Source organism: Taeniopygia guttata, chromosome 2 (assembly GCF_048771995.1).
Source record: "Taeniopygia guttata chromosome 2, bTaeGut7.mat, whole genome shotgun sequence".
Taxonomy (NCBI): Eukaryota; Metazoa; Chordata; class Aves; order Passeriformes; family Estrildidae; genus Taeniopygia; species Taeniopygia guttata.
Genome location: NC_133026.1, coordinates 53,445,610 through 53,472,317, shown reverse-complemented (window position 1 = coordinate 53,472,317; position 26,708 = coordinate 53,445,610). Strand labels below are relative to the sequence as shown.

The 26,708-nt window shown below is 35.7% G+C and overlaps 1 protein-coding gene across 19 annotated transcripts in view; it reads left to right on the top strand.

Annotated features, from left to right (window-relative positions):
- The window catches only part of SUGCT (succinyl-CoA:glutarate-CoA transferase), a 323,214-nt gene that overhangs the window by 101,750 nt on the left and 194,756 nt on the right, over positions 1 to 26,708 (top strand). For 14 of the 19 annotated variants that reach the window (XR_012054643.1, XR_012054642.1, XM_072925952.1 and 11 more), the window contains 2 exons: positions 18,271 to 18,342; positions 22,730 to 22,827. The exons of 3 other annotated variants lie outside the window; for them this stretch is intronic. Coding sequence is in view for 14 of the 16 variants with exons in the window: in XM_072925952.1 (XP_072782053.1) it covers positions 18,271 to 18,342; positions 22,730 to 22,827 (170 nt within the window). In the remaining 2 variants the exon portion in view is untranslated. The remainder of the gene's footprint in view (positions 1 to 18,270; positions 18,343 to 22,729; positions 22,828 to 26,708) is intronic. 2 more of the 19 variants (XM_072925951.1, XM_072925944.1) reach the window with 1 other exon arrangement.

Genomic DNA, 26,708 nt, shown 5'->3' with positions numbered 1-26,708 from the left:
TATGGATAACAGTACCTACCCCAAAGGAACAGAGATTCAATGTTTAAACAAGAACAAGATAATATTTTCAAGAAAGAAACATTAAGTCAAATGAGAACTTTAATTAATACCATTCTAGGTATAATTTCTAGGCTAATTTCTTTAAATAATTATGGAAATCTCCTTTTAATTAAGATGTATATTCTTGTACAAAATCTAAAAGCATTAGCAGAAACAGATTTTAAAAGAATTTTGAAATGAGCTTTCCTCTAGATTTTTCTTGTCATCTTGACCACTAATGGTTTATAGGTCCATTTATCTTAATAAAAAGAAATAATTCTAGATTTTCTGCCAATTTGGATTGCCACATAATCTGTTGGTTGTGCTAGTTTAGAAAAAAAAAGGCTGTACAAAGTTTATTCTGAAGCAGATGAGAGAAGCTCTGTTAGATTAGAATTCTTCTGCATAGCTGTTCATCAGCCATTTAAACATCTTTTGTTTAATGTAGCTTTAAAGGGTGACTAAAAATTTGTTTGGTTTTTTTTTTTTTTTTTTTTTTTTCAGGAAGGTTTCTAAATAGTGAGATTACATGAAACTCTATGGCTACTGATATCCTCCATCCTGAAAACATAGTATCTCCACAGCTGGTCAATTAGTCTGTCTTATCTTTCAGAAGGCCTTATGTTACATTTCGGTAGAGAGAAAGCACACTTTATTTTAACAGTAGATTTAGCTTCCTACATAAATAGTTACTTAAAGGAAGAGAAAGATTGCATTTCACATTGCACAATAATGCTATTATGCATTAAGAAAAGCAAATCTGTGTTACTGTGTTTTTCTGTGTATTGGAAAGCAAGGATAAAATAGGGCGGCTTATGTGGATTATTTTATACCTTAGCCTATTCCTCCAGCATTATTATGTATTTAATGACAGCATATATGATCTGTGCAGCAATAATCTATTCTTTCTTTAATGTTTCCTCTGTTGAACGTTTAGGCTTTTATTTTAAACATTTATGATCAAGAATAATATATTCAGAGCAATAAATAAAAATTAGTGGAAGGTAGAAAAACTAAAAAGCAAAAAGTCTTCCAGGTCCTATTATTTTTTGTTCAAATTATTTAAAGTTTAGACATCTTCTTTAGCCATAGTTTTATTTTGTAATGTTTTAAAAGACTTTATGTCTGATTATTTCAATAGTAGAATTATGCAAGATTTTGGCATCTGTTTGGTCCCTACACATGGTCAGACAACATTAATGGAGACAAGCTATTTTAATCTTTTTTTTTTTTTTTTTTTTCTCTGTGGTGGGTGCTTTTTAGCTGTTAGTAAAGTTTTAGTTGTAAAATAAAATAGAGGGAGAGCATTCTTTGAACAGCACCAGCATCACAGTTTTGAATCTGTAAGATTGAGTGGCATTAACAAAATTGAAGAAGATTAAATCCCTATGTAATGTACTAATATTTAGCGTGGAATGAAGATCAGATAAAATAGGAAGGTGAAACGTAAGGTAAATATTTTTGATTTTGAACAGTATGTTAACATTTATAACATAATGTTATGTTTTTAGAAACCTATCACTTTGACTGTCTAAGATGCAAGGAGGTATACTTGAAGAAGGGAGTAGTGTTGGTTTTCCTGCCCAATCAACAAGAGAAGTCTCCCTTCTATGTTGCTTAATAAAGGCCAGTGGTTTTGTTCAGGTTCCTCTTGAAAATGTGAAGTTCTAAACAATTTTTTTATTATAGCCTTTTCTACTAGTAACAGATGAGTTTAACTTTCTTCATCATGTTAATAAATTTCTTTTTTATGCATCTATATTTTGCATGGCCAGTTTTGTAACAGCACAGGCAGTGTTGTAACAATAAGAAACAAACAAAAAAAGGAGACAATTAGCTTGTGCAAATTTGTTTTATTTAATGAAATAATGTCTTGTTATTGTTTCTTGACCATAGTAAAGTCAAACCAGTTTTCAATGACTGAAGAGAATCGAATGCAGAATTCCAGTCATGAAGTCTTTATAATATAAGAAGAACAAAGGGACATGGTAATGCTGCTGAAGGTTCTTTCCAAATATCTTTTTCTTTTTCCATTTGAAAATAATTTAGAATAAATTTGGTGAATCACAATATTACAGCCTTTAATCATAAGCATGCCATCTGATGCAGACATGGGTGAATGATGATAAAAAAAATTACTTCTTTGTTAAGAATCCATTATCATTCCACGGTAAAAAAAGAAAAAAAGATTTGTTCAGCCTTGAATGATATCATAGCATCTGTGGTAAACAGCTAGATTTGGATGATGTGTTACTTTGTGGCATCACTCAGGGTTGTATCATTCTATGTAAACGCTTGAAAGAAAAGAGCAAGAAAATTACAAAAGGCAAGATTAAAACAGAGACAATTTTCTCTGGCTTAAGATCATAAAAGGGAGGAAATTCATAGTTAAGGATCCAGACCTCAAGTATCTGAGCACAATGCAGTGCCAGCCCTAATTTTACATAACCGTACCCTGTTATAAGTAGACATTGGTGGTTTGATCCTGAATGATGAGTTATATTGCTCTTAGCAGCTGAAACCAGAACAATAATTTTATTTTAATGCTTGGCTTTGTTTGATGAATAGAATTTTTGAATCACTTGTAATTGTTTTCTTTATGTTTTCTTGCCAATTGAAATAAAACAAATCCTAAGAAATAGTTTGAATTTTTTTCAAAGTTATCCTTAAAACTCTGCTACATAACATTTTGATAAAATGGAAATGGGAAATTGTGAAGAAAAACCAGTGTCATGCTTGAATTTCAGGAATGTTGAAACTTTTATGGCAAGTTATAATGTCTATAATCCTGCAGGAACTCAGTTTAAAAAAAAAGAACACAAACACTTAACTGATTAAGGAAGTAGTTAATAGTACTGTTAGCATAGAATAATGAAAGTAGCACAGAGTTTTTAAAATATCTGCAATTAATTGAACTTCTACTTTATTTCTACTTTTCTTAAAAAGTTCTACTCCCCTTAGTTCTCAGAAATTCTAATGAGGGTAGCAGAAACTGCTTTAAAGAATGTCAGACTATGGATGCAAAATGGAGATGAGAATAGGCAATAACATAGAATCTTATCTTGACATTTTAGCCTAAGGACATTGCTTCAAGGATTCCAAAGGGAAAGATTAGCAATTTTCTGTCAAGGCTTGGGAAAGGCCTTCAGCACTTCAAAAGCCAGAAGTGACCTGGCGAACAGGTAAAGAATAAAAGTTAGTGTCTGACAAGGTGAGGCTGACTTGAGAGAGGAATTGTTGTACTTTACTCAGAGTCATTTTAATTCTATCACGGTAGCAAGAAACCACAACAGTATTTAAGTGACTTGCACCCTTTCTGACTTGTTCCAGGTTTGTAAGGATTCACTGGAGTAGAGCTGAGAGTTGAAGAGACAAAGCCTAAAATACTGTAGCTTTCTTGCAACAAGTGGAGCTCTAGTCAGTTTTCAATGGTAGTTTACATTTTCTCTTGAGTAGAAATAACTAAAGGTATGGGAAATTCACATTGCAGATAAACTAATCTCTATGGTATCTCAGTGAAATGGAAAAGGCCCTGACCCACAGTCTGAAAAATTACAGCCCATGAGATGAGAGAGCTGAAGTGTTCTGTGATAAATCTTTTGTTCATCAGTATAACTGTGGATATCACTAAAAAGATATACACGTGAAAAAGAAAAGTATGGAGACAGAGGGACAAAGAAAACTGCTTTGTGAATAAGAATGATACTGCTTCACTGAGCAGCATGGATAATAGCTGTGTAGAACAATAGTACCAGGCTAGACCCACAGTGCAGCTCAACCACCAAAATGTTGCCTCAGAGAATTGCTGAATGAATGTTGGATTTTCATGTCTGGGATTTAGTAGTCTCTTCTGTCTTCAAGTTCTGTAATCTCTTTAATGATTGGGATTGTCTCTTATTAAAGGGAAACTGCCCCCTTTTTAATCTCAATGCCCATCATTGGATTTTTCAAATATTCTCTGACATATATGTATGGTGCTCTGTCTATGAGAATGTTTCTGAGTTCCAGAGCTGGGTGTTTCCTTCTGATTTTCTGATGCAATCGCTTTCATTTATATTAGAGTATTATTCTTTCTGTTGTTGTGACAGACCTGCATGTTATGGAATATCTTTCTCAGCTGCTCTCTCTGTCGATTTTGTTTTGGTTCTTTTTTGGAGGGTGGTGGTGGTTTGGTGGTTTGGTTTTGTATTTTTTTGGCATAGTTACTATAACGTGCTTTTACTGTGAAGCACCTACTTGTAAATCAACATGCATGTGAGACCACAGTCCTATGTCTACACTGGTACTGGGCTAAGTGCATAAAGCTCTACAGATACTTTCCTAAGAGACATCACTGTATGAGTTTTCTTCAGTGTAATGTGGGAAAACTTTTCGTCCACAGGCTACTATACAAAAATGTTTTTAACTTAACTAATTAAACTACGTTCATGGATTTTGTAAAAGCCAGTAGCAAGGCATGGATACAAGTTTAAATGATGATGTTTTCCATCTGTTAGCATGAATGCAACACTCATTTTAGGAAGAGCAAATAATTCAGGGCATGACATGTAGGGAAAAAGCATTTCAAGAGTAGCTCATTGCCTTTAGAAGGCAGCAGCAAGTTTTTCAAGGTTTCTTGTGTAGATATGAAGACAGTTGATTCCCCATATGATGAGTAGTTGCAGAATCCTTCTGTATCTTCTTGCAGATCTGGCATGGCTTCTTCTCCAGTGTGGGGGACATGCTCTTAGACCTTTGTAAAGAGCTTTGTGTGCCTGTGCATAAGACAGGAATAAAGATAAAGGGTATACCTTCAACACCTGTATTTGCTGTGATGCTTTACTGCTGCTTTACTGTTACTTGGTTTTGGCCAGTTATTTGCTGATGCCTGCAGTGTGTAATTATATATTTCAGCAACTTCTTCAAAGCCAGAGGGCTGAAAAATGTTGATTTCTCTGAAATTACATCTGTTTTTAAATAAAAAGTGTGAGAGTTCTGTTGAAGCCGCAATTTTGCCCAACCTTCATCTAGAAAGGATAATACTTGCCTGTTAGTCAAGTTGAGGTTATCCAGATAAAAGGACACTGAATGGGGGTATTGGGGAAGAATGTGTGATGGAGAGATAATCTGGAGATCCCATCTCTTCTATTATTTTAAAATTTGCTAGCAGCTTATTTTATTTCTGCCTCACATGTGGAGCCACTAAGTTTAGTTTTTTAATGGACAAGCAATTCTCAGCCACCCTGCCTCAAAAAAAGAGCAAAATGTGACACCTGTCAGCAGAAATTTTTTTTTGTGTTCTTAGCAGTATATAATTACATGCTGTTGCTATGACTTGGCCAACTGAGGCAAAATGGCATGGTCAACCAACTTAATTGAAAATAATATTCCTATGTGTTTGCTCAGTTTAGAACCATACTAGCTTACTGACATATCTGAGGGAGGGCATTAGGTGTAGGTTTGTGCCCATAACCTGGCGACAGGCCAAATATGACTCTGTCCGTACCAAGAAATAAGCAGTTCTAGAGCTTCTATTTTATTTCCATCTAAATGACTGCTGGGGCAGGAAAACAAATTGGTCTCCTAAGTATTATCATAACTTTTTTATCACAGTTTGTGTTTAGAGTCATATTCCTCACTGAAATTATGGCAGTTTTTCTTCTGCATCTGTTGGATTCTTGACTCTAAACACCAAAGGCACTTGTAGTCAATTTCTCCCCCAAAAGGTCAATATCCAAATATAACTCTTAAATTAGATGTCAGTTTTAGAATAAGAATGGTAACAGACAGGAGGTATTGGTCCCTAGACCCCACAGCACACTGCACAACTCTGACACACCCAGCTCTTCAAAAACAAATGAATATTGGCTTTAAGATAGAGTAATAGGAAGAAACAAAAAAATCAAACAAAAAAAACCCAACAAAAAAACCCCATAAAAACCCCAAAAAACCCAAAGAAAAACAAAAAAAGACTAGGATAAGGATGATAATTAGAAGATTAAGAAGTAGTAATAGTAAAGAAGAAATAAAAGTAGCGGTAGGAAATAAATAGAATAAGAAGAACAAGAATTAGAAGAAGAATTAGAGGAATTAGAATTAGAAGAACTAGAAAAATTAGAAGAAATTGTAATAGTCGTAGTAAATAATAGTCTCACTAAGTCTAGGAAAGAGAAGAAGAAGAAGACAAAGAAGAAGTTGAAATAGTAGTAGTAGTGAATAAATAAAATAATGATAATAATAATAATTATGGTCATATCAAATTAAAATACACATCCACTCATCATCTAGAATCATGGAATGGTTTTGCTTGGCAAGGGCCTTAAGGATCATCCAGTTCTTGACCTGATTACCTTCTGCTCTCCTGATCTCTCTCTGAGACTGCTTTCCTATTTCTTTCCATCTCTCAAGCTCACATTTCTTTGCGCGTAATGCAAAGTGATGCAGCAGACCCAGAGTCTGCTGCAAGAAACTCTGTCAAACTTGGCCCCTGCCATGGGAGGTACCTGGGTGTTCCCACCTGGCCCAAATGTCTATCAATCCACTCAACTCTAGGTTTTTGGGGGACCCTAGCCTCCAAGAAGGCCTCATGGACAGCATCAACGGGATGCCACTGGGATCCACAGAGCACGGAGGTTTTCTACTTCATCTGCCGCTCTTTTTCTCTCTCTCTTTATGTCTTTCTCTCTCATTTACTCTTCATTAAAACCCCTGCTATTGGCTCGGGCGTCTGATGCCGCTTCCACCTTGATTTTGGCGGAGGCATTTCTGATATTTGGGTTCTGAGGATGCCGCAGATACTGCTGGCGTTAACGAAGGGGAGACTCTCACTAGGGGCTAAACTCCAAAGTTTATTGTGATCCAGATGGGTCCAGCAGGAAATGAATACAGCCAACCAGTATGAGCACCGGTAACATGCCTGTGACAGTTTATATATGGGGAGGGATGGTCCGGATCTCCAATAGGGAGATATTAATGAATGGCTCTTGCGGGGAGTGATATATGAGTGATACAATGAGGGAGGAGCAGGGGAGGGACCCCAGGTTCTTATCTAATCACTCAGCGCCCTGGATGGAAGCTTCCAGATATAGGGGAAGTGACACCGAATGATGGGCAAGGCACCTGGGAGGGAACAGGGGAATGAGTAAGCAGTTTTAGGGGTGACTGACATATGAGGGAAGGTGGGAAAAGTAGGGCCGAACTAAAGGGAATTGGGGATACATTGGAACAAACCATTACAGAATGAAAATATAATAAAATATAAAAACGCAGCTCCACATAGTGAGAAGAACCGTTTTTGTGTGAAAGGTCATTTCAGAGTCAATTCCAGGGAACAGTGGGCAGACAGCGCTTCAGGCTGTCATCAGGGGTGCAAGAGCAGGCCAAGCTTCTGCCAGCAGCCCATTTTAGTCCTTCCCAGTACAATGGCAGGTCTGTGTGCCTGGCTTCCTGCTGCCCATTTGATGCCAAGCCCAGTGTCACCAGGCGGCCATCTGGATCATTAGGAGACCAGCCCTTTGACTTCGCCGATGCAACAGAGGGAGGAGAAAGCATGATGAAGGTCAGGTGCCAGGCTCCTCCTCCAGACTTGCTGGCACCATCCCTTTGCTGTAGCCAGACTGGGGCCCTTGGCAGCTGGGAACATTTCTGTGCAAGACTCATTCACTCTTCAAGAGATGTTCTCTCTTACAGGAGATCTTTTCTGTTTGCACGTAGACTGTAACGTGACTTTACTGTGGTGTTTGGATTGCAGTAGCTGGATAGTGTTAAACTTATTTGGCTACATGTGACTAATTAATTAAACTAATTTAATTTTATGCTGTGTATATTTGCTTTGGGTTACTTTCTCTCAACTATCTTTTATGAAAATGTGTGAAATAATGGTGGTTTTTGCTAGTGACTCCAGCAAAAGCAGTGTGTGTTCATGCTCACTTGTCAGTTGCTTGAGGTGCAGTGATGCTGTTACAGTGTTCTGTCCTGCTATAAAGAAGGTTCTTCAAAAACCTGAGTGGAATAAGAATTTGTGAGTTTCCTGACAGCCAGTCAACAGAGAAGAGCAAGGAATCAAATTAGGACTGATGCTGATGAAAATCAGCAGAAACATCAATAAGTAACAGGGGTGCAAAATTTGCTGTATAAAATGTAACACTTTCATAACTGAAACAGTTTATGGCAATTATCAGTGGAAAAAAAAGCAGTAATTTTGTGCTTTTCCTGAAGTAACAGTGTTTGGCAGAGGTACATATAGTCCTTAACCTTTGAATTCACCACTTTGGTTTACAATTGGGCTTTCCTTTAGGAAAATAAAAAGTAAGCATTTAGATTGACAGTAAAAGTAAATTTGCTGGTCATGCCAAGAAATTGAAACTCGATGGTACTAGGTGGTCTTCAGAGTCAGAATCCTGCCCTAAGTAAGCCCAGTCTCCTATGAATCTCTCATTATTGAATCAGGATTGTCCTTTGGGTGTTCATACTGTCATGTATGAGAAACAAGCTGCCCCTCAGCCATCCAGAAAAAAAAAAATTAAAGAAAAAATTATGGTAGCATAAGGAAACTTATGCTAACTAAATGTAACAATTCATAAGAATGAAGAGTTTGTTAAAGAGAAAACATGAGTGCTTGTGAGTGAAAATTTAAAGGTTTTTTCCTTTCAAATCTGAAGGGGAAAAATATGGGATCAATTTTGAAAATTGGAATTTTTGACTTCTCCTTTTGTCTCCTCCTATTGTCTTTTCACAGTTTTACTAGCATACCAATGTCCATCAGATTTTGGGGCTACAGGGGTTGCAAAGAGATTTTGTATAAAGGTAGATGTAGATTTTAGGGTGTGATAATAGAAGCACACTTATACTGTGTTGATTCTCCAGAATATGTTCTTTCATAAGGAATAATTATGTTTGTTATACAAAAGTAATTTTCAAGCTGTAGACATGAAGATCTGTGATAAAAACTAATATAGTAGCTTCCACTACACAGATTCTGCAGTTCTTTGTCGGTAGGTAATTTGACAAATTAAGTAATAGAATGAAAATTGGTTAAATATTGGCCAGGAAAATAGGATGTTGAAAAAAGGCATAATATTTTGATTTCTAATTGTAGTTATTTTAAGAATTTAAAAATTTAAATAATGCTAAATTTTAGGAAAATAGAATTTTAATTCCAATAATGTGATATTAAATTTCAATATTTTTCAGACTAAATGACATGGTTACAAAAATACTGAAGAAAACAGAAGTTTAAGTTTTGTAGTTTTAAGGAAACCTAATAGAACTTTACAGGAAAATTAAGAGGAAGTGGGTTTCTGGCCTTTTTTTAGACATAATTAAGCATTCCACTCATCAAATGTTATTTTTCTATTTTTTTTTAAGTAGATCTCACTGGCCCGGCAATGGATTTTTTGCATACATTCAGAACTTCAAATAATGCGCATCCTAGATGTCTGGCCAGTTCAATATTTAAATCCTTGATTAGAGATAAATTAGTGTTTTAAACTAAAACAGACTGCATGCAATAAACCTTAATGAGTCTGACTTGAAACCACAAACCAAGGATACTGAACACTTAAGGTTGAAATATTTGAAATCCATCCTTCGTTCACTGTGCTTTGTTTATGAGGAGTAGATAGGATCACATAATATTTGACAGATATATTTATTGAGAAAGATGAGTAAAATAGGCAAAAGCACATTAGTAGAATGGATTGGAGTTTTGCTCTCTGCAGCAGCACAACAGTTTTCAAACAGCACTGTTGTTTATTTTAAGTTATGGAAGTGTCAAAGTGTGAGACCTGGCCAATTTTGCACCCCTGTAATTGTGTCACCATTGTTGTTTTTTCTGATTTTCACCAGCATCATTGCTAACTTTTTTCCTTGCTCTTCTCTGTTGACTTGTTCTTGAGAAACAAATTATTTAACTCAGTTTTCTGAAGAGCCTTCTTTATAGCAGGACACTAAATTATTGCGACCTTTAAGTTCATAGCGCTGCCTACCCAGTCTGCGTTCTAGTTTACCTGCACTGGTAATCTGCAGCTTGAAATCCCAGACTGACTGTAGGACTCAGTATGGTCTCTGACTCAGTATGAGTCACTAAATAGGTGGTCAGTATTATAGAACTCACCTTCAGAAACTGTACCGCTACAACACTTAATTTCAAAGAGTAGAGGGAGAACAGACAGAAATAGTGACATAACTCCTGCTCTGACGAGTTCTACTAAAAACAGAAATGAGACCTCATTTAGAATTACATTCAAAATAGCATTTTTTAAACCCTCATATTTGAGTACTCAGATCTTCCAAACAGCTATCGCTTATGATTATTGGAAGATGTAAGAAATATTTGTCATTTCTGCATCGCTAAAGCCGGAGGCCTGTATCAGGATCAAACTGTGGTCATGTATGTTGTTTTTCAAAAGAAATACTTTCATTGCATTCTTTTACTTTGAAAGTGGAACAAAAATACAATGCTTACCATCACAAAATTGAAAGAAATTGTGTGAACTATTGTGTGAGAAAGAAAAAAGAATAAGGAAACATAGCTTGGATTCAGGCTTTTGAGACATTATAAATGTTGAGAAAAATATTGTTTAAAAGCTGGCTCTGCAGTGCCCTTTAAAATCAGCAAGCGTCTATTTTAATTCCCATATAAGTAGTAACTGGCTGCTGTCTGTATATACTTAAATGTTGCTTGCTGTATAAGACCTTGTTTACTTAATTTCAACCTAACTGAATTTTTATGGCTGTGCTATAAACCTCTTGAAAATAGTGGCTTAAATGGAAATGCTGACACAACATTAATTACACTGGCTCCAGTGTGATACTGTGATTAAAGTTTATTTATTTTGTGTGTGCGTCTGTGTGTGTATAATTTCATTGTTGAAAAACTAATGGAAAACTAATGTGGCAATGGAGAATGTGATTCTATGCCTGATATTTTTCAACAGAAAGAAACAGTTTAAATGCCAGTTTACAGTACCAGAGAATTTATTTTTAATTGAGGTATAGTTTAGGTATTTAAAATTTTAGAAGTTTGGGAAAGTGACAAGTTTCCCACTTTAAAGCTGTTTCCTGTTCTTCCAGGAGTTTTTAAATGTCTTTTTGGGTGGTGAGGCTAAATGTATATTGCATTAGAAAATTAAGAAAATGGTTTCATTTCCTTGGTAGCACATGTTCTTTGAGATAGTCTGGAGAAAAGCCTTGTTTGAAAGTATGAGGGTATGAAATCCAGCGTTAACATTCTATTACTATTGAATATGAAGTAAGAACTGTAAAAGTCTATTTGATAAATAGTTTGCCCAACTGGTACTTTCAGATTACAGACTTATGTGTTACATCTAATCAACTGGGAAATGAACAGTGCAAATATCATATGGCCAGATGAAGAGTAAGTGAGAGAAAGATCCTATCTCCAACCTGTTTCTTAGGACAGTGAGCTGGGATTGGAGAAGCCTTGGATTCAGTCTGTTTCTAGCAGTTTATAATTCTCATATTAGGCAAGAACTGGATAAAAGCATGACATGGTCTGGAGAGCAGTTCTAAGCTCTTCTGTTTCCTGAAGGAGTGTTGAGAGTAATACACTATATTGAGAACTATATATATGTTTGGTGCTGTGGTTTTGTGTAAACATTGCTGCCCCTTTCAGGAAGGTGCAGTCAGAGCACTTTTAGTGGTTAATCAGCTTTTCTTGTGGATCAGTTAGACAATATCACTTTTTTCTAGATTCACCCATATATGGAACTTGAAGGCTGATCAGCAAAATTGTCTAATGAGTTGTAGGTTCTGTAGAAGTGAATTATATGCCTGGTTGGTAGTCTGTGGTGTGCCTTCATTGACATCAGTGTTGGTGTTCTGCCTCATCTCAGGGACCAAAGTAATCATTCCCACTCTTGCCATAAACACCTTTCCTAGGAGCTAGCTCATGGCATCCAGTCAAACTTTTTTTTTTTTTTTGGCAAGGGAATTTTTGCAGATATTGTTAATGCTAATCTGTCTGGTAGACTGACAGCTGCAAAATTGCAAGGTAGCATGTCCTGCAACATGGTAGGGAAGCGAGACACAAGTAGTGTAGGTTGAAAAGATCAGAGAGGAAAAGTGAAATCTTTGTGTGGAATGCTCTTCTTCAGTTTGCTCGGTGAGAACATTCAGCATTCATTAATCCAGTCCATGAAATTTACATTTTTTTTTTTTTACTGTTTGCTTTCACTGGAAGAGAGTGCAAAGTAGGCAAATAGTTTCAAAGTGTGTGGTCTTTAAGGTTTATATGTATTGCTCAGAACTACCAGTGACCAAACTTCTTGGTCTTGTTCCCATTTGTTAGAGTAATTAAATATTAAGTTGTTATGAGAGGATTGTGCCGTTCCCTTGAAAGAAAAAAGAATGTGACTCCTCCATGGTTCTGTGGTACAGCTGATGTTTTATTCAAACTAACGTGTAAAGGTAGAGAAATTACGTGCAAAGTTTATTCCATCTGGAAGGAATGTAGTGATTCTGGATCTGAAGCAAAACTGAGAATCTCCTACAATGTAGTTCATTAGGTTGGTTTGGAGAGAGAAAAATCCACATATACTGTAGATACATTTCATTTGAAGGACAAGGGGGCCTGTACAGGTCAGTCAAATCCCAAATACATCACCTTCTTAATTGTAGCCTTTAATCTGCATTAAGATTAGATATGCTTGTTCTTAAATGACCTTTACATTACATTGAATATTGCACTGGAAAACTTCAAGGTCTAATTAAAGACAAATATAAAACTTTGTGGTTCCAAGCCTACAAGAGACCAGCTCTTCTGTTTGACCACACCCATGAATTCCAGGAAAGTACTTCAAGCTTGCAAACAAAGACCTGTGTATGGTCACCTAGTGTCTCAATGATTCCGTAAATGAAAAAATGGAGGGGAGAGGAAGGAGTGGCACTTCAGAAGCAATCTCTTAAAAAAGTGTTAAAAGTATGTCTCAAAGCTTTGTTTGAAAATACTGGCTTGGCTTTTCCTGGTGTTATGTTTTAGACTTCACGAGAAAGTGTCTTTGTTCTGCACTGATCCCACCTGGTCCCAAAGTTTCATTCAGCCTCCATATGAAGCTACTTGCTCCTATGTCAGCCTTGGGAGGGAGCTCAGAGGAGTGTTCTGCTGTAATGCCATCAGAGAGAGCTGCCTGGTGTGCTGACAAACACTTAACTTACAGAAATACTGCATCTAGGCATTATACAAGGATACCATTATTCCAAAATCAAGCTGTTTGATGATGCCAGTTGCAGCAATCAGCCTCTTGCTCTGTAAGACCCAGAGCAGTTGGAATGCAAGCAAAACTTTAAGTTCCTTTAAGTCCTGTTCCAGAAGTCACCACTACATACTAACTATTCCATAACCTTCATTTTTCCCCTCATGATTCATAGCTGGATGCTTTTACGGATGCTGCTATTCAAGTTTATGATTCAAAAGGCAGCACTGTCTTGAAAGATACTTCAAATCCAAGGGTATTTAACATCAGGTATTCTGAATGAAAAGGGATTTTAAGTATCTCTACAGATCCTAATTTTTATTCACACTGGAACATGAGATAAGAAAATTCATAAATATAGTAATACATAATTTTTACCATATCTGATGTAGTACAAATGTTCTGCCAAGGGGAGGTCTGAAAACTTTCAAATATTTCAACCATTGGCAGCCATTATCAGTAAACAGGCCAACTGGCAACAAAAATAATTTTTAAGATAATTAGTATCTCCTTTTAACCTCTCCTAAATAGGGAATAATTCTACAATTTGAAAAACCCAATGCTTTGTTCTGTTAGTCTCTGGTCTCCAAAATCTGTGGAATGTGCAAAATGGAGACAAGTGGATGATACATGATCCACCAAGATACATACTACCAAGAAGGTGATTGTGCTGCCATTCAGAGGGACTGTGACAGGCTGGAGAGTCAGGCCATCAAGAACCTAACCGAATTAAACATAGTATGAAGTCCTGCACATGATAGGAAATAATCCCATGCATCAGTACAGACTGAGACTGACCTGCTGGAAAGCAGCTTTGCACAAAAAGACATGGAGATCTTGGTGAACAGAAAATGGAACACGAGCCAGTAATATATGTCTCTGTGCCAAAGAGACAATTCTCATCTGTATTAGTGGGAAAATTGTCAACAGGTTAAAAGAGGTGATCCTTCCTTCTTGTCAGCACCACTGAGGATGAATAACCACTCAATCCAGTTATGGGTCTACAACAGGGTCTAATTCTGGGGTTTTGGGGACAAGGATATGCTCATACTGAATCAGGTCCAGTGAAGGGCCAAGGAAATAATTAAGGGCTAGAAGCATCTTTCATATGAGGAGAGATCTGGGACTGTGTAGCCTAAAGGGTCAGAGAGGAGGCTCAAGGAGATCTTATGAATGTATATAAATACCTGATGAAGGGGACCATTGCCATACACAACTGCAAATGTTCTAGCTGTTTCGATTGCCATGTTTTGGACTCAAAAACTGACTTGGACTTCTCTTAATTTTATTGGAATTTTATTCTATTTATTTATTTATGACTAATTTAGTTTAATTTTATTGGAATTTACTGGTCCCTTATATTTTTTTTTTTGTGTGAAATCAACATGCAAATTGAAACACATGCAGAGATGTTTATGTATGATTGATGATTGCAATAGAACATATAGATTTAAATTCATAAAGCAGGAAATAAATACAAAGATTATTGGTCTTTCATTAATGCCTTCAAAGCTGGCAAACTTTGAAAAGCTATTTACTTAGAGCAGTGGAAAAAAGGCTCTTTTAGCCTCACTATCTCAGCAACTCTGCTTGCTCTGGAAATAACTTAGGTTAAATTTGGCCTGCATCTTTATTGTATAGTCTATGTAACATATTTGGATTTGGAGAATACTTGTAAACCACATAAACATTCCTGAAGGTGGATAGAGTTTATATGCCACGTGTTTAGGGAAATTAAAGTATTTTAATATGCAAAGTATCTCAGGAATATACTGTGTTCTAGGATCAAAGCTAGAAAAGTGCTGAGTCTTAATAAGGTCCTGGAACATCCATTTGACAGTGTGAGGTTGTGATGCATACACACTTGACCTTGAGATCTGCCTTTGAACATGCAATGTTCTAGATATAATTCAATGGGAATTTACAGATTATTTTCTTGGAAACCCTCAAGTTTTTGCACCACATTGAAAAAGCTACACCTTTGAGTGCTCACAATTTTTCTCTGCCTTTTCCATGAATAAGATGTCAAATAATTTTTTGCTTGGTATTTGTTTCTTGTCTTCACAAAAATGATGTGCTATTCCTCAGGATCCCTCATAGGAGTAGCGGGTTAACACATGATTGTACTCTGAAGAATCTTATCAGAAGACCTCATTCTTCAGAAAAAAAGGGAAGGGAAGAAGGACTTTTGCCTTGTATGTGTAGAGCCTTTTATTACGCTAATGTGAAATGATTAGATGTGATGGACAGCAGTTTATCAAAACAAAATCTCATTAAAATCTGTCTGCACTTTGCCCTTACTCTCTTTTGTATAATAAGATTGTGAAGCTTTCTGTGACCAGATGGTAACCTGTGGTAACCTGTAGTGTGTGTACATTTACGGGTGATGAATAAAACCATTGTCACTCTTAAATGTTGGCATCAATATTGTGCTAGTAACATTTGGAAGGCTCTGCTTTATCAGCAGCAATGACTGGCAAATAATCAGCTGTTTTGTAATGGGAAGTTTAAAATAGCAGCTGAAGACATTTGAGTTAAGCTTCATGGAAAAAGACACTGCTGCATTTATTATGATACCATTTTTGTTGTGTAAGGATGACATGGTTGTTATTTTAGCTTTTTTTGACATACAGTGCAATTAAGAATAATCAGTTTTCCCACACATTCCACAAAGCAACTGAAGCACACATGCTAATAACCAGGCCCTTACATTTATAGTGACTTCCCCTGCTGCATGAGCAGCCAGTGAGTACAGATGCATGCTTCACAGTGGTATGCAGCTATTGTGTGATTGCAGCCTTCTAACAGATATGTGTGTCTCAACAGAAGTTGCTGATAAATAATAAACTCTCTAAGATTTGTCCATACTACCAATATAAGTACATTTTGGAGTGCTGAGGAGGGGATATGTACATATGACATATAATTTGTAAGCTGTAGCAGGCATCTAGACTAGATGTTTAAACAAACGTACAAATGAATTGTGATCTGTGTTTATAGGAAGTAGTAGGTGGTTGCACCAATAAAAATTATTCTGTGTTATATATGCACACTGATACATACAGTTTGACTAATAATTTGTGTGACTTGCATGACGCTGGTTTTAGTACTCTGAACACCAGCAAAGGCAAATCAAGATTTGGGCAGGGTGTTCAGAAAACAGATTTTGCCTGTAACTAAAGGTAGTAAGTTTATACAGAGAGTTTTAATTCATTATTATTCCCACTAAAGGCCATTTACTGGGAGGGAGAGTCTCTTATATTCTTTTATCAGGGTCTGCCATTATTTTTTTAGACTGAGGTCTTTATGAACAGATTTAGCTAAGAAATGTTTATGTGTTCACATACAAATCTTTTTTTGTATTCTTTTCTCCAATCTTTTTCTGTGCTTACTACTTTTCTCAGCATGAGTATGTAGCACCTTTATATTATGTATGTTACTGAACTTCTACTATACTGGGGCCAAGTCAGTGGTACTTTCTTAAATGCTTGGGCTAATTTGCTGAGTTTTATCTTTGCTTGCTATCTTAGACTAAACTACTTAATTAAATGTGTGAAAAATTAATTGCTAAACCTATGACTGGACAATACTATTTACCATGAAATGAAACATAGAAAGAACAAACAGGTGATATTTTAACTATGATGTGCAGTTGTCTACACTTCAGAGGACATGATTGTCCACATACAATTTTAAAACTTTGACTATACCACATGGTAAAAGAGTCTTGGTGAATGTATTTGTACTTATATGATAGACCGTAAGTTAAGATAGCGTACTGCTCTCTGTGATGAAGAATAAGCCACAGTGGCATGAGAAGAATTCTATAGTGTTTCCATTCCAGTACTTACATTTGTGAAAATTCATACATTTAAATGAGGACATGATAGCTCAAAAAAACCCAAACCAAAACAAAACAAAAAAACCAAACCAAAAAAAAAAAAAACCAAAAAAAACCAAACAGTTTTCTAGGAATGGAAGATGTGTGTTTTGCTCTCTGCAAGAGCAAATTGCAAGATCTTGCCACCATTAGTGCACCAGCCTATGCTGGCATCTTCCATTGAAGTCAAATTAATGATGAAGGAATTTTTCCTAAATGTTTCCAAAAATTGGGCTGACACTATGTACGACTGAAACTGCAGTTATATACTTTTGTATAAGAGAGAGGTGTGGAGAAAAGAAGAATTGCATTATGCAGTCCTAGAACATGCCCTAACACAATGGAAAAAATTGAGGATGTTGCCAATTACAGACTTTCTTTTTTCCAGTGAAAATCTAAGTGACATGGTTTAGCCTGAAATGAAAACTGTTATGTCCTACCCAGTTCAATGTTGCATTCACCATGAAACGTGCCACTAAGACCACTGTAATTAAGTCAAGAGTAAAAATTACATCTTTAAAGGTGTATTAGGCAAGAGTACAGAAATGTGTAATAGTTTTCATTCTCACTAAGAAAATTGAGATGCTGATTATTTTTTTTTTTTTTTTGGAAAAGAAGTCCCATTTCCTCCATGAGATCTATTGTGAGACTACTGACTAAGGAGATAGCCTTATCTCCAGCTGAAGAGCTGTAAAGATGCAGTCTATCCCTTTCATTCCCATGGGAGTTCCTTATTTGTATTTACTATTTGGCAATTATTTTTTTGGTGTGTTTGGTCAGGATCTGCGACATTTCAGTGCAGCTGTCTGCTCTGAGTCAGGCTAAGAGTGAAGGTGAATAAATACTTCCTGGCAAGTAAACATCATGGTAATCCTTAGTCCTGTGAATATGGGACACATTAAGGGTGGCTCATGACGAATAGTTTAGCAAATATACTATTAACAAAGATAACGTCTCAGCTCTAGAAAAAAATTCAAAAAGGGCCTCATCCATCTTTGTGAATTGATGGTTTTGAGCCACTTTTATAGAACAAAAGATTTGGTCCGAATGGAAATGTTTAAGGAAGTAATTTGAACATTATTTACAAAGTTTCACTTCAAAGGTGTGCTAATATTTTCTAGTTTAGTTACAGCTTATCACCTGTCTTTGTTCTTCCAGGCATTTAAGACCAAGGATGGCTACATTGTGGTGGGAGCTGGAAATGATCATCAGTTTGCCACTGTGTGCAAGGTGTGTTAGGCAAGATTACATAAATGTGTAATAGTTTCCATTGTCACTAGGAAAAGTAAAATGCTTTTTTTTTTTTTTTTTTTTTTTCTGTATGGAAATATGTGGTGAGTATAAATTCTAACCCTGCAGCTGCTTTGGCCCTGAATTCAGAACACACCAGTTCTTTATAAAACTTGTAGGTACTGCGATCCTTTTGAAGTCTGATTGAATCTACATCTACATCTACTTAAATATTTACCTAATACATTGTCCTTTAGAGCACCTAGCATGTGCTGATCTGTGCTCACTGAGAAACTTGTGGACTTCTTAGAAAGAAAAGGGTACAGGACTCTCGGCAGATTTTGGAGTGGTGCAGAGTTTGATGTTAAAGAACAATCTTAAAAAAAAAATTGTTCTAAATGCAATATATCAACATTCCAAATAAAAGACCCCAGTAACATGTAAAATGGAACAAGAGAATTTTTGCATATAGCATTAGACAACATTTTAAAAAATTACAATTCTAGCTTTTTTGGCCGTTGTGTTTTTATTTTTCTAGAAACTTTGATATTTAACATATATTAATGACACTCAGGAAACTAAGCATTATTTTCCTCCATTTGTTCATGTCAGATATTTCACATTCCTGTGGAAGTTCACCACTAATAACTGGAATAGGTAGTAAAAGGACAGTGCTGTTTTGATTCTCTTTTAATACACTTTGGGGTATGTATCCTCACCTCGCTATGTGGAGGGGTTCTGCTTTCACTTTGAATTGGCTCTTAACCTCTTCAAAATTTGCTCAGTAGGTTTTCTTCATAAAGGTGTCTGACCACTACAGTCATCGTTATCTTAATATGAATGAAGGCTAATAGCTGAATAAATGTCTTCCTGGCACAATTCAGTTTTACCAAAGACTTATTATCCCATAAAGGAAATCTTTCCAGAGTGTCCCAGGACATAGCTGTGAATGTCTTCTTGGTCCTTTATAATCGAAAGAGCTGAAGATCCATCTCAGTAGGTTCTGACATCTTGATGTGAGCAAGCAGGCACTAAATCTTTAGACCATGCACTTTACTTGACTTTAGGGTGCGTCTGAGAGAATTATGGTGTGCCTTGTTGCTACATATTCTCTCTGTAATCATTAAAGAATGAATGGAACCCCAGAAGATGAAGCAAGATTTCAATGATTTGTGTTACCCCAGAACGTATAGGATAAATATTAAGTGAGATTAATATTAGCCCTGGTCTGCAGGCTGGTTTTGTTTTATTTTGTTTTTTTTTTTTTTTTCAATCCTGATAAATGTGTTCTGGTGTTCCAAGAATTGAAAATAAGAGGTACAAAGTATGGAAAAATGATGTTTGCTTACATTTCAAAGGGATTAATAAAGCAGAAAAAATAGTTCAAGTTTTGAGTAATTGTTAGATTTTTCTATACACTAGTTGTCATCTTTATTTCTAAAAAGAACACTTTTTACCCTTATCAGGATATTATAGATATGGATTTGGGCTATTACATTGCCCAAAAATAAAATTATGAGGAAGTCAGTAAAATGCTGGAATGAATACCCATTAGAGATACACTCTGTGCTAAGTCAAAGGTGATTTGGAACTTAAAACACTGTGTGGCGAAAGCCAATAAGGGTAAAGAACTTTATTACAGGAAGGTCTGCAACACCCTAGTGAACTTTAGTAAATACAGAGACAACTAATTGAAACGCTGGAATTGCTATTAGAGAATCTTTCTGAGCTGGGCTGGTGCTGAAAATATAGGCTGTATGGAAGCTGTTGCCCTGAAGACACATACTCTAGAGATGTAACTGCTGCCTCAAGCGGTAAACAATTGCAAATGTTCTGCTTGGACTGTATCTTTTCAGACAATCAGAAAGAAAAATCTGGAATAATTCACTGTGACATTTTCAAAATCAATGACAACAACTGTAGCTTTTTGAGGACTTGGATAATTGCAGTAAAACTTTGTAACACTGCCGTCTGAAATGCATTTAATTGTGGTCTAGTGTAACAACAGCACATCCTGACCTGTGGCTGATTTGGTCTGACTAGGAATACTAAGCAAGGGAGATTTTAAACAGATTTGCTAGTGTTGCAGGACACAAAACACCAAGTGTAAGCACTGAGTGTGCATGTAGAGCTTGAACAAGGCCTCAAACAGAGAGCACCATTTTAATTCTAAATGTTCACAGTGAAATAAAGAAAATAACATTGGTAACATGATGCAGAAAGATGAATGGTACATTAATGAATAACTTCTCAAGTGTGCATTTGTTAGTCACAAAAAAAAATTGAGAAGAACATATATAGACATGCAGCTTAACACCAGATGGACATTAAGTTAAAGCTGAAATCAGTAACATTAATTAAAATAGCAGAATGAGCAACTCCATATGATCATTTTGCATATAACTCATCAAATGAAACCATAGTTTTCTGATTAATTTCTTGGTTTTTAAAGCTCACACAAGTATTCACTATCATTTAATTTGAACAACCTTACAGGTTTTTTTCCCACTAAAGCAGTGATTTGTAATTCCAAATGAGCAGTATTAAAAAAAGAAAATAATTTTAAGGTGTACCAATAGTATTGATAAACTGCTAGATAGAAAAATGTATCTATTTTCTAATGCTAAATTATGATATGTTGTGATTTCCATAAACTACATTATATAAATGCAGAAAGAAAAGCAAATATGCTGTGAATTAAGTATTGATGGAAGATTCTAGATTGATATTTTATGTTACCTTGCAAAAAAAATCTGCAGAAAAGTTTTGTAACATCACCATTGTTCTAGCACAACTTACAGATACCTTGTTTCCATGCTTAGTTTGTTACTCTAGGTGAAAATTATGTCAAAATGACTATCTGTTTTTAATATATATAAATATCTGTTGAAAGAATATCTGTTCTGCCAATGGTTTTATGTCATTAACAGCTATTTACCTGTAAAGAAAGCTGTATCCTTATTCACTCCAGCAAAATCAAGAGTCATTAAATGATTGTGGCCTTGGTCTAAACCAATGTCAGAGGAATTAGTAGAATATTATGTTTGAAGCAAATATCAGAGAGATTGACACCAACTTACTTATCACTTCCATGGGGTAATACACAGGCATATGGATTCAAGGAGCGAGTGAACATGTTAATAAAACATAAATCCATTGATGATTGGTAAATATGTAGAAAACACATTCAGCTCAGAAATGTCCTAAAAAAAAGAGGACTGGAGTTTGGATGAATATTAAGGAAGTTATACATAGTGGTCCTGTTCTTAAACTCTTCCTAAGCATCAGACAACAGGCAGAGATAGAATGATGGGCTACAGGAACTTCAGGTTTGTGACTCTGTATTTTTAAATCCATCTTAGAAATAGCTCTATAAAAATGTAGCATGTTTAGAATTACTACAGGACTCATAATAAGAAAAAATGAGCTTTATTGTGAGCTAGTGAGTAAAAATACACGAAGAATATGTGACTGTCTCTATATAAGATTCTATGCTGTGTTTCTCTGTAGCTGATGTAAATGGTGTATTTCTAGAACACACATTTAATTGTGTTTATTTATGTTCTATAGAAAGTCATTGTGGCACAAATAGGTAAATTATATTGATTTTCCACACAGCTGCTTTTTCTAATGAGTGCCTGTACAAAATTCTAAGACTCCTTCTGCATATTTAATTCCATTTTAAATTCCATTTATAGTATAATATACATTGTCTTCACATGTTGTTTAAAGTTCTAATGTGACAGGTGGAAGTTATGCATTGAAGATGTATTTCTCCTTTCTCAGAGGCTATACCACCACTTTTCTATATTAATTCTTCCAGAAAAAAAAAATAATAAAGAAGACCAATGATGTTTCAATAGAAAAAGACTTTTTTGCCTTCTCTTTTCTTTTTTTTTATCTTTTTGACAGAGATTACTGAAATTGAAAGAAATAATCCTAGGCATATCTTTTCTCCGTCTAGCATATGACATACAGACATATTTCTTATTCTGTGACATATAAGTTAGTGCAGAATAATCCCACAGATCTATCCATCCCCATGTTAATAACTTACTTTTTTAGTGTTCTACAGTAAGAATTTATCCTGGCTAATCCTGAAATCTGTTAACTAAGATTTTGATCTTCTGATTTCTCTCTTTTTCTCTACTTGTTATGTAACATCAACCGAGAAGCTTTTTACAAAAAGGAGTAATAATTAATTTTAAATTTCTCTGTATTAGATGACTGATGATAAGTATTGATTATTGGAAATTGGTGATTTTTAAAAAAATCATTAATTATTTTGTTTTATATATATATATACATATACATATATATATATATATACATACATATATATATAATCTGTCAAACACATTTCTTACTTATTTTTATTTTTACTTAGATCCTGAATTTGCCTGAAGTTAGTAAAGATTCCAGATACAAAACCAATACACTCAGAGTCCAGAACAGAAAAGAACTTATTGACATATTATCAACCCGGTAAGTTAATTAAAAGGGAAGAATCTACATTTAATCTGTTAATGCAAAGAGTAATGTATAAGAAACCCTCAGCATGTGAAAATTTTGTTTTACTGTTTTGAGATAGTCTAGTTTTTATAATAGGTATTGCAAAAGCTTACTGATAAATAGTCTGCCTTTTGCACACAGACTATAGTGTGAACTAAAGAAGCCAGACCACAGATTTAAGTTTTCAGAAACCATTTAAACTTCTTTTTAACATTAACTTGAATTTTATCAAACCAGTGCTTTCTGCTTTCCTGGATGAATGTAGCACCTGGAAAAAATGTTTGGAGCACCATTTACTTTTGCTGTGGGATTTTAAAGTTTTCAATGAGTGTTTCTGAATCCACTTGCTCTTCTCCCTTACTGCTGATTCTGTATTGTAGTACTCTGTGCCACAAATTCTCCCTGGGCCATTCCTTTTGAAATCAAAAGGCTATGTGTTTAGTTTTCTGTTTGGGAATTATCCTTTTAAATACTTAATTATGTTTTAAAAGAGATAAATCAAAAAAAACTTTTATCTGATAGATTAAAATAGCTTAGTTATTTTCCTCATTCTGTTTGAGAAGGACCTGTGGAGTGCTTTTCTGTTTAATGGAGAGGACGATAAATTTATGTAATGAAAGAAAAATCTAATCTATGTAAACTTTCCCAAAGGTAGCTTTGACAGCACCTCATACTTCTGGGGATGAAGCATACTTCTGGTTTAGAAGCATTAAGTCAGGTGTCTCCCCTTTTCATTCCATCCAAGAAATAGAGTTTCAGTAGCATATCCACACATTTTTGAATAATTATGGTGCAACTGTCCCTGATTAACTTTTGGAACTCTTCTTTTACCTTCCTATAACAAATGGATTGTGATAGTTCAGACAAAGCCACTCTTGCTATATATTTTGAGCCCCTGAAAGGCCATAACTTACCTTTTGACCTGGCCTTTTGACCAGCTTTTACATTATTGATGCATAGTTTTAGTTTAAAAGTTGGTTCATGCTGACTTATTACTTGGACTTCATTTAGTATGGAACTGTCTGATGTACTCTAGTACTGTGTGAGAAGACTCTTCTGCCATCCATAGATCAGGTACTTGATAGCTTGTTGCTTTTGGTTAATTTTGGAAGTTGTCTTTTTTTTCCCCTATGGGCAACATCTGAACAAGAAGATAAAGTTCAAAGAACGGTTGTTCTTTGAATTGCCAGAATTACAATTTGTTTTTCTATCTGTAGCAATTAGTTAATCAAATTACATTGTTGCTCTTCTAATTACTGTTTTATGTATTTTTTTTATCAGAGTTTGTGTTCTGTTTATTATTATAATTTAGGCTGAATTTAGGCTGAATGTTATATGCAAGTATGTAACTATATAAACACTTTTGGAGCAGACATTTCTAAAGTATTCTGCTGTGTCATATGTGAGTTCATCTGGCAATCAGCTATAAAACACAGATATAACAAACACCTTTGTTATTGTAATGGAAGTTGAATGTGTTTCCACACATATTCCATAGTAAATTTGCTTTAATTCACTAATGCAGTGTTTTTTGTAAAAATGTATGTGGTTTATTTTTGAAGTTACTTAGAGAATTAGATGAATAGTTTCTCTGTGCTGAAAAATGTCAACCCTTGAGAAATGAAGGGAAATGACAAAACAGTAATGATAGAATTTCACTGAAAAATACCTTAATTTACTCACTGATTGCTTGATAGTATTACAGCTTCCAGCACATGGAAAATGTAACCCTAAGGTGCATTACTTGGACAAAAACACCTGCAGACCTTTCCATTCACTCACTGTATGTGCACTGATGTCTGCTTTAAAATGAATTTGTGGAGATATAAGCTGGAGCAGCTTAGAAGACATATTCTTAGACACCAATTTTCTCAGTCTAGCAAGTGAAGTACAGTTGTGTGAAGTACAGTAGTTTTGTTAAGATGAGCCACTCCATTTTTGCCCAAACTCTCCTGCTGCCATTTTCAGTGTATACACCCTTTCTGTTCCACTAGTCATTGGTATTTAAGCAGCATGTATGGCAGATACTTAGTACTCTGCAGTTGCTTACATATAGCACTGCTGTTGCACAGTAGATATAAGCATATATTTTTTTCAAGCCTTTTTTGCTGCTCTAATCCTAATAAACCAAGGCTCCACCAGAGCCTAGAGCAGGTTTCCATTGACCTATCTACCCTGTTTCTTGCCCTTATCCTTTTTGAACAGTTTTGGAGCTGTGTTTCACCTTTTCTTTTCAATTTTTTTTCTTAATTTTCAAAATTAACTACCTTTAATTAATTTCTGAGGATTCAGTAAGTGCAAAAAGAAGGACTCTTCACTCCCTCCTCTTAAGAAAAAGGGTTTGCCAGGCTTTGTATAGCAATAGAAGGCATTTAGACGTACTCACAGGGTCAATAGCTCCCTGAAGTCTTGAGCATTTGATTTGCTTCATGCGTGGAACTGAAATTTTTGAAAGCATCTGAACTCTGAATGCCAAAGAGACACTTGGTGGCTTTCGTTTGCTAAAAACTGAGCAACTGAGACTCTTTGGTCACAGTTTTATTTCTGTATGTGTGCACAAAGGAAACATTGGGACAATTGGTCAATGTTAAGGAATGCTGGGTTTTTTTAAGAAAAATGAATGAATTGAGAATTCTTGACTAGTGGGAATTCTTGACTTGTGACCTCTAATTTGGATCAATAATTCTACTCACCACCTGTGGTAACCATGCCAGATTTTAAGACAGTCAAGTAACCAAGGGGATTATGCAGCACTTACAAGAAACTGACCTTTAAATGGAAGACTTTTCAGAAGGGTGTGAAATGATACATTCTTCAAAGTCAGATATACTGAAATGAGTGAGAGTACAAAACGGGCATGAATATGACTTCAGACATATGTGCAAGTTGAAACAACAGCTCTGAAAGGTATGAATTGCTCCATTCATTCCAGAAAGAATTTCCTCATCCTTCCTTCTCTGACAGAAATGAAGAGTGAAACATGCCTGTCCTTAACTGTTCAATCCAGCTTTTTCTCTGCACATCTCAATTCCATCTGTAGGGCACAAATGAAAGGTAGAGAGGGAGAGCAAATAAGGAAGGATAAGTTCAGTATCCACAGAGAATGCTGGATGTCAATAAAGGTGACAGGAATTTAAACCCTGTGGAGTGGTGGAGTGGTACGCTGCTTCTAAGAGGGCCTGCTCTCATACTGAAGCTATAGGAGGGATTACAGAAAACAGTTCCATCTTGTGATATAAAGTGTTTTTAGTTCCACAGTCTATGGGAAATGAGTAAAATGCTGCAAGGACCACTGCTTCATAGGATATTCACAGGGAAGATGGATATAGGCCTGTAGGGCATTTTGAACTTGTTTTGCTACTGGTGGTGTTGCCCCTTTCCCGTCTCTGGTCCTCTTCCTTCTATGCTGTTTTTTTTTTCCTTTACTTCCTACAGCCCCTCTTCCCCCTCTTCATCTTATTTCCTCTTTCTGCTCCCACTGCTAGCATTTGCACATCTACTCTTCAGTTGAAAAAAAAAAAAAGTTCTGGTGCCTTCTGTATCTGCCGCTTTATTTAGATTACATTTTCCCCAGATGACAAGAAAGCAGAATCCTGACAAAAGCAAATTACCTCTGCCTTCCTTTCTTGTGTATGTGCCAAGAGACAATTTAAAATGACCCTGCCTGGGTGGAGGTCAGGTTCAATGGCTACCACTGAGGCCCCTGAGACTCCCAGCTTATGTGAGAATTGACAGACTACAGAGCACTCTGTTTTTTAAGTTTCCAGTTAAAACCTCTGGTTTGTGAGTTAGATGTGCATCTTACTCATAAACAAGAGAACCAAGTTTTAATTGTTGCTCTCTTCCCCCTCTAC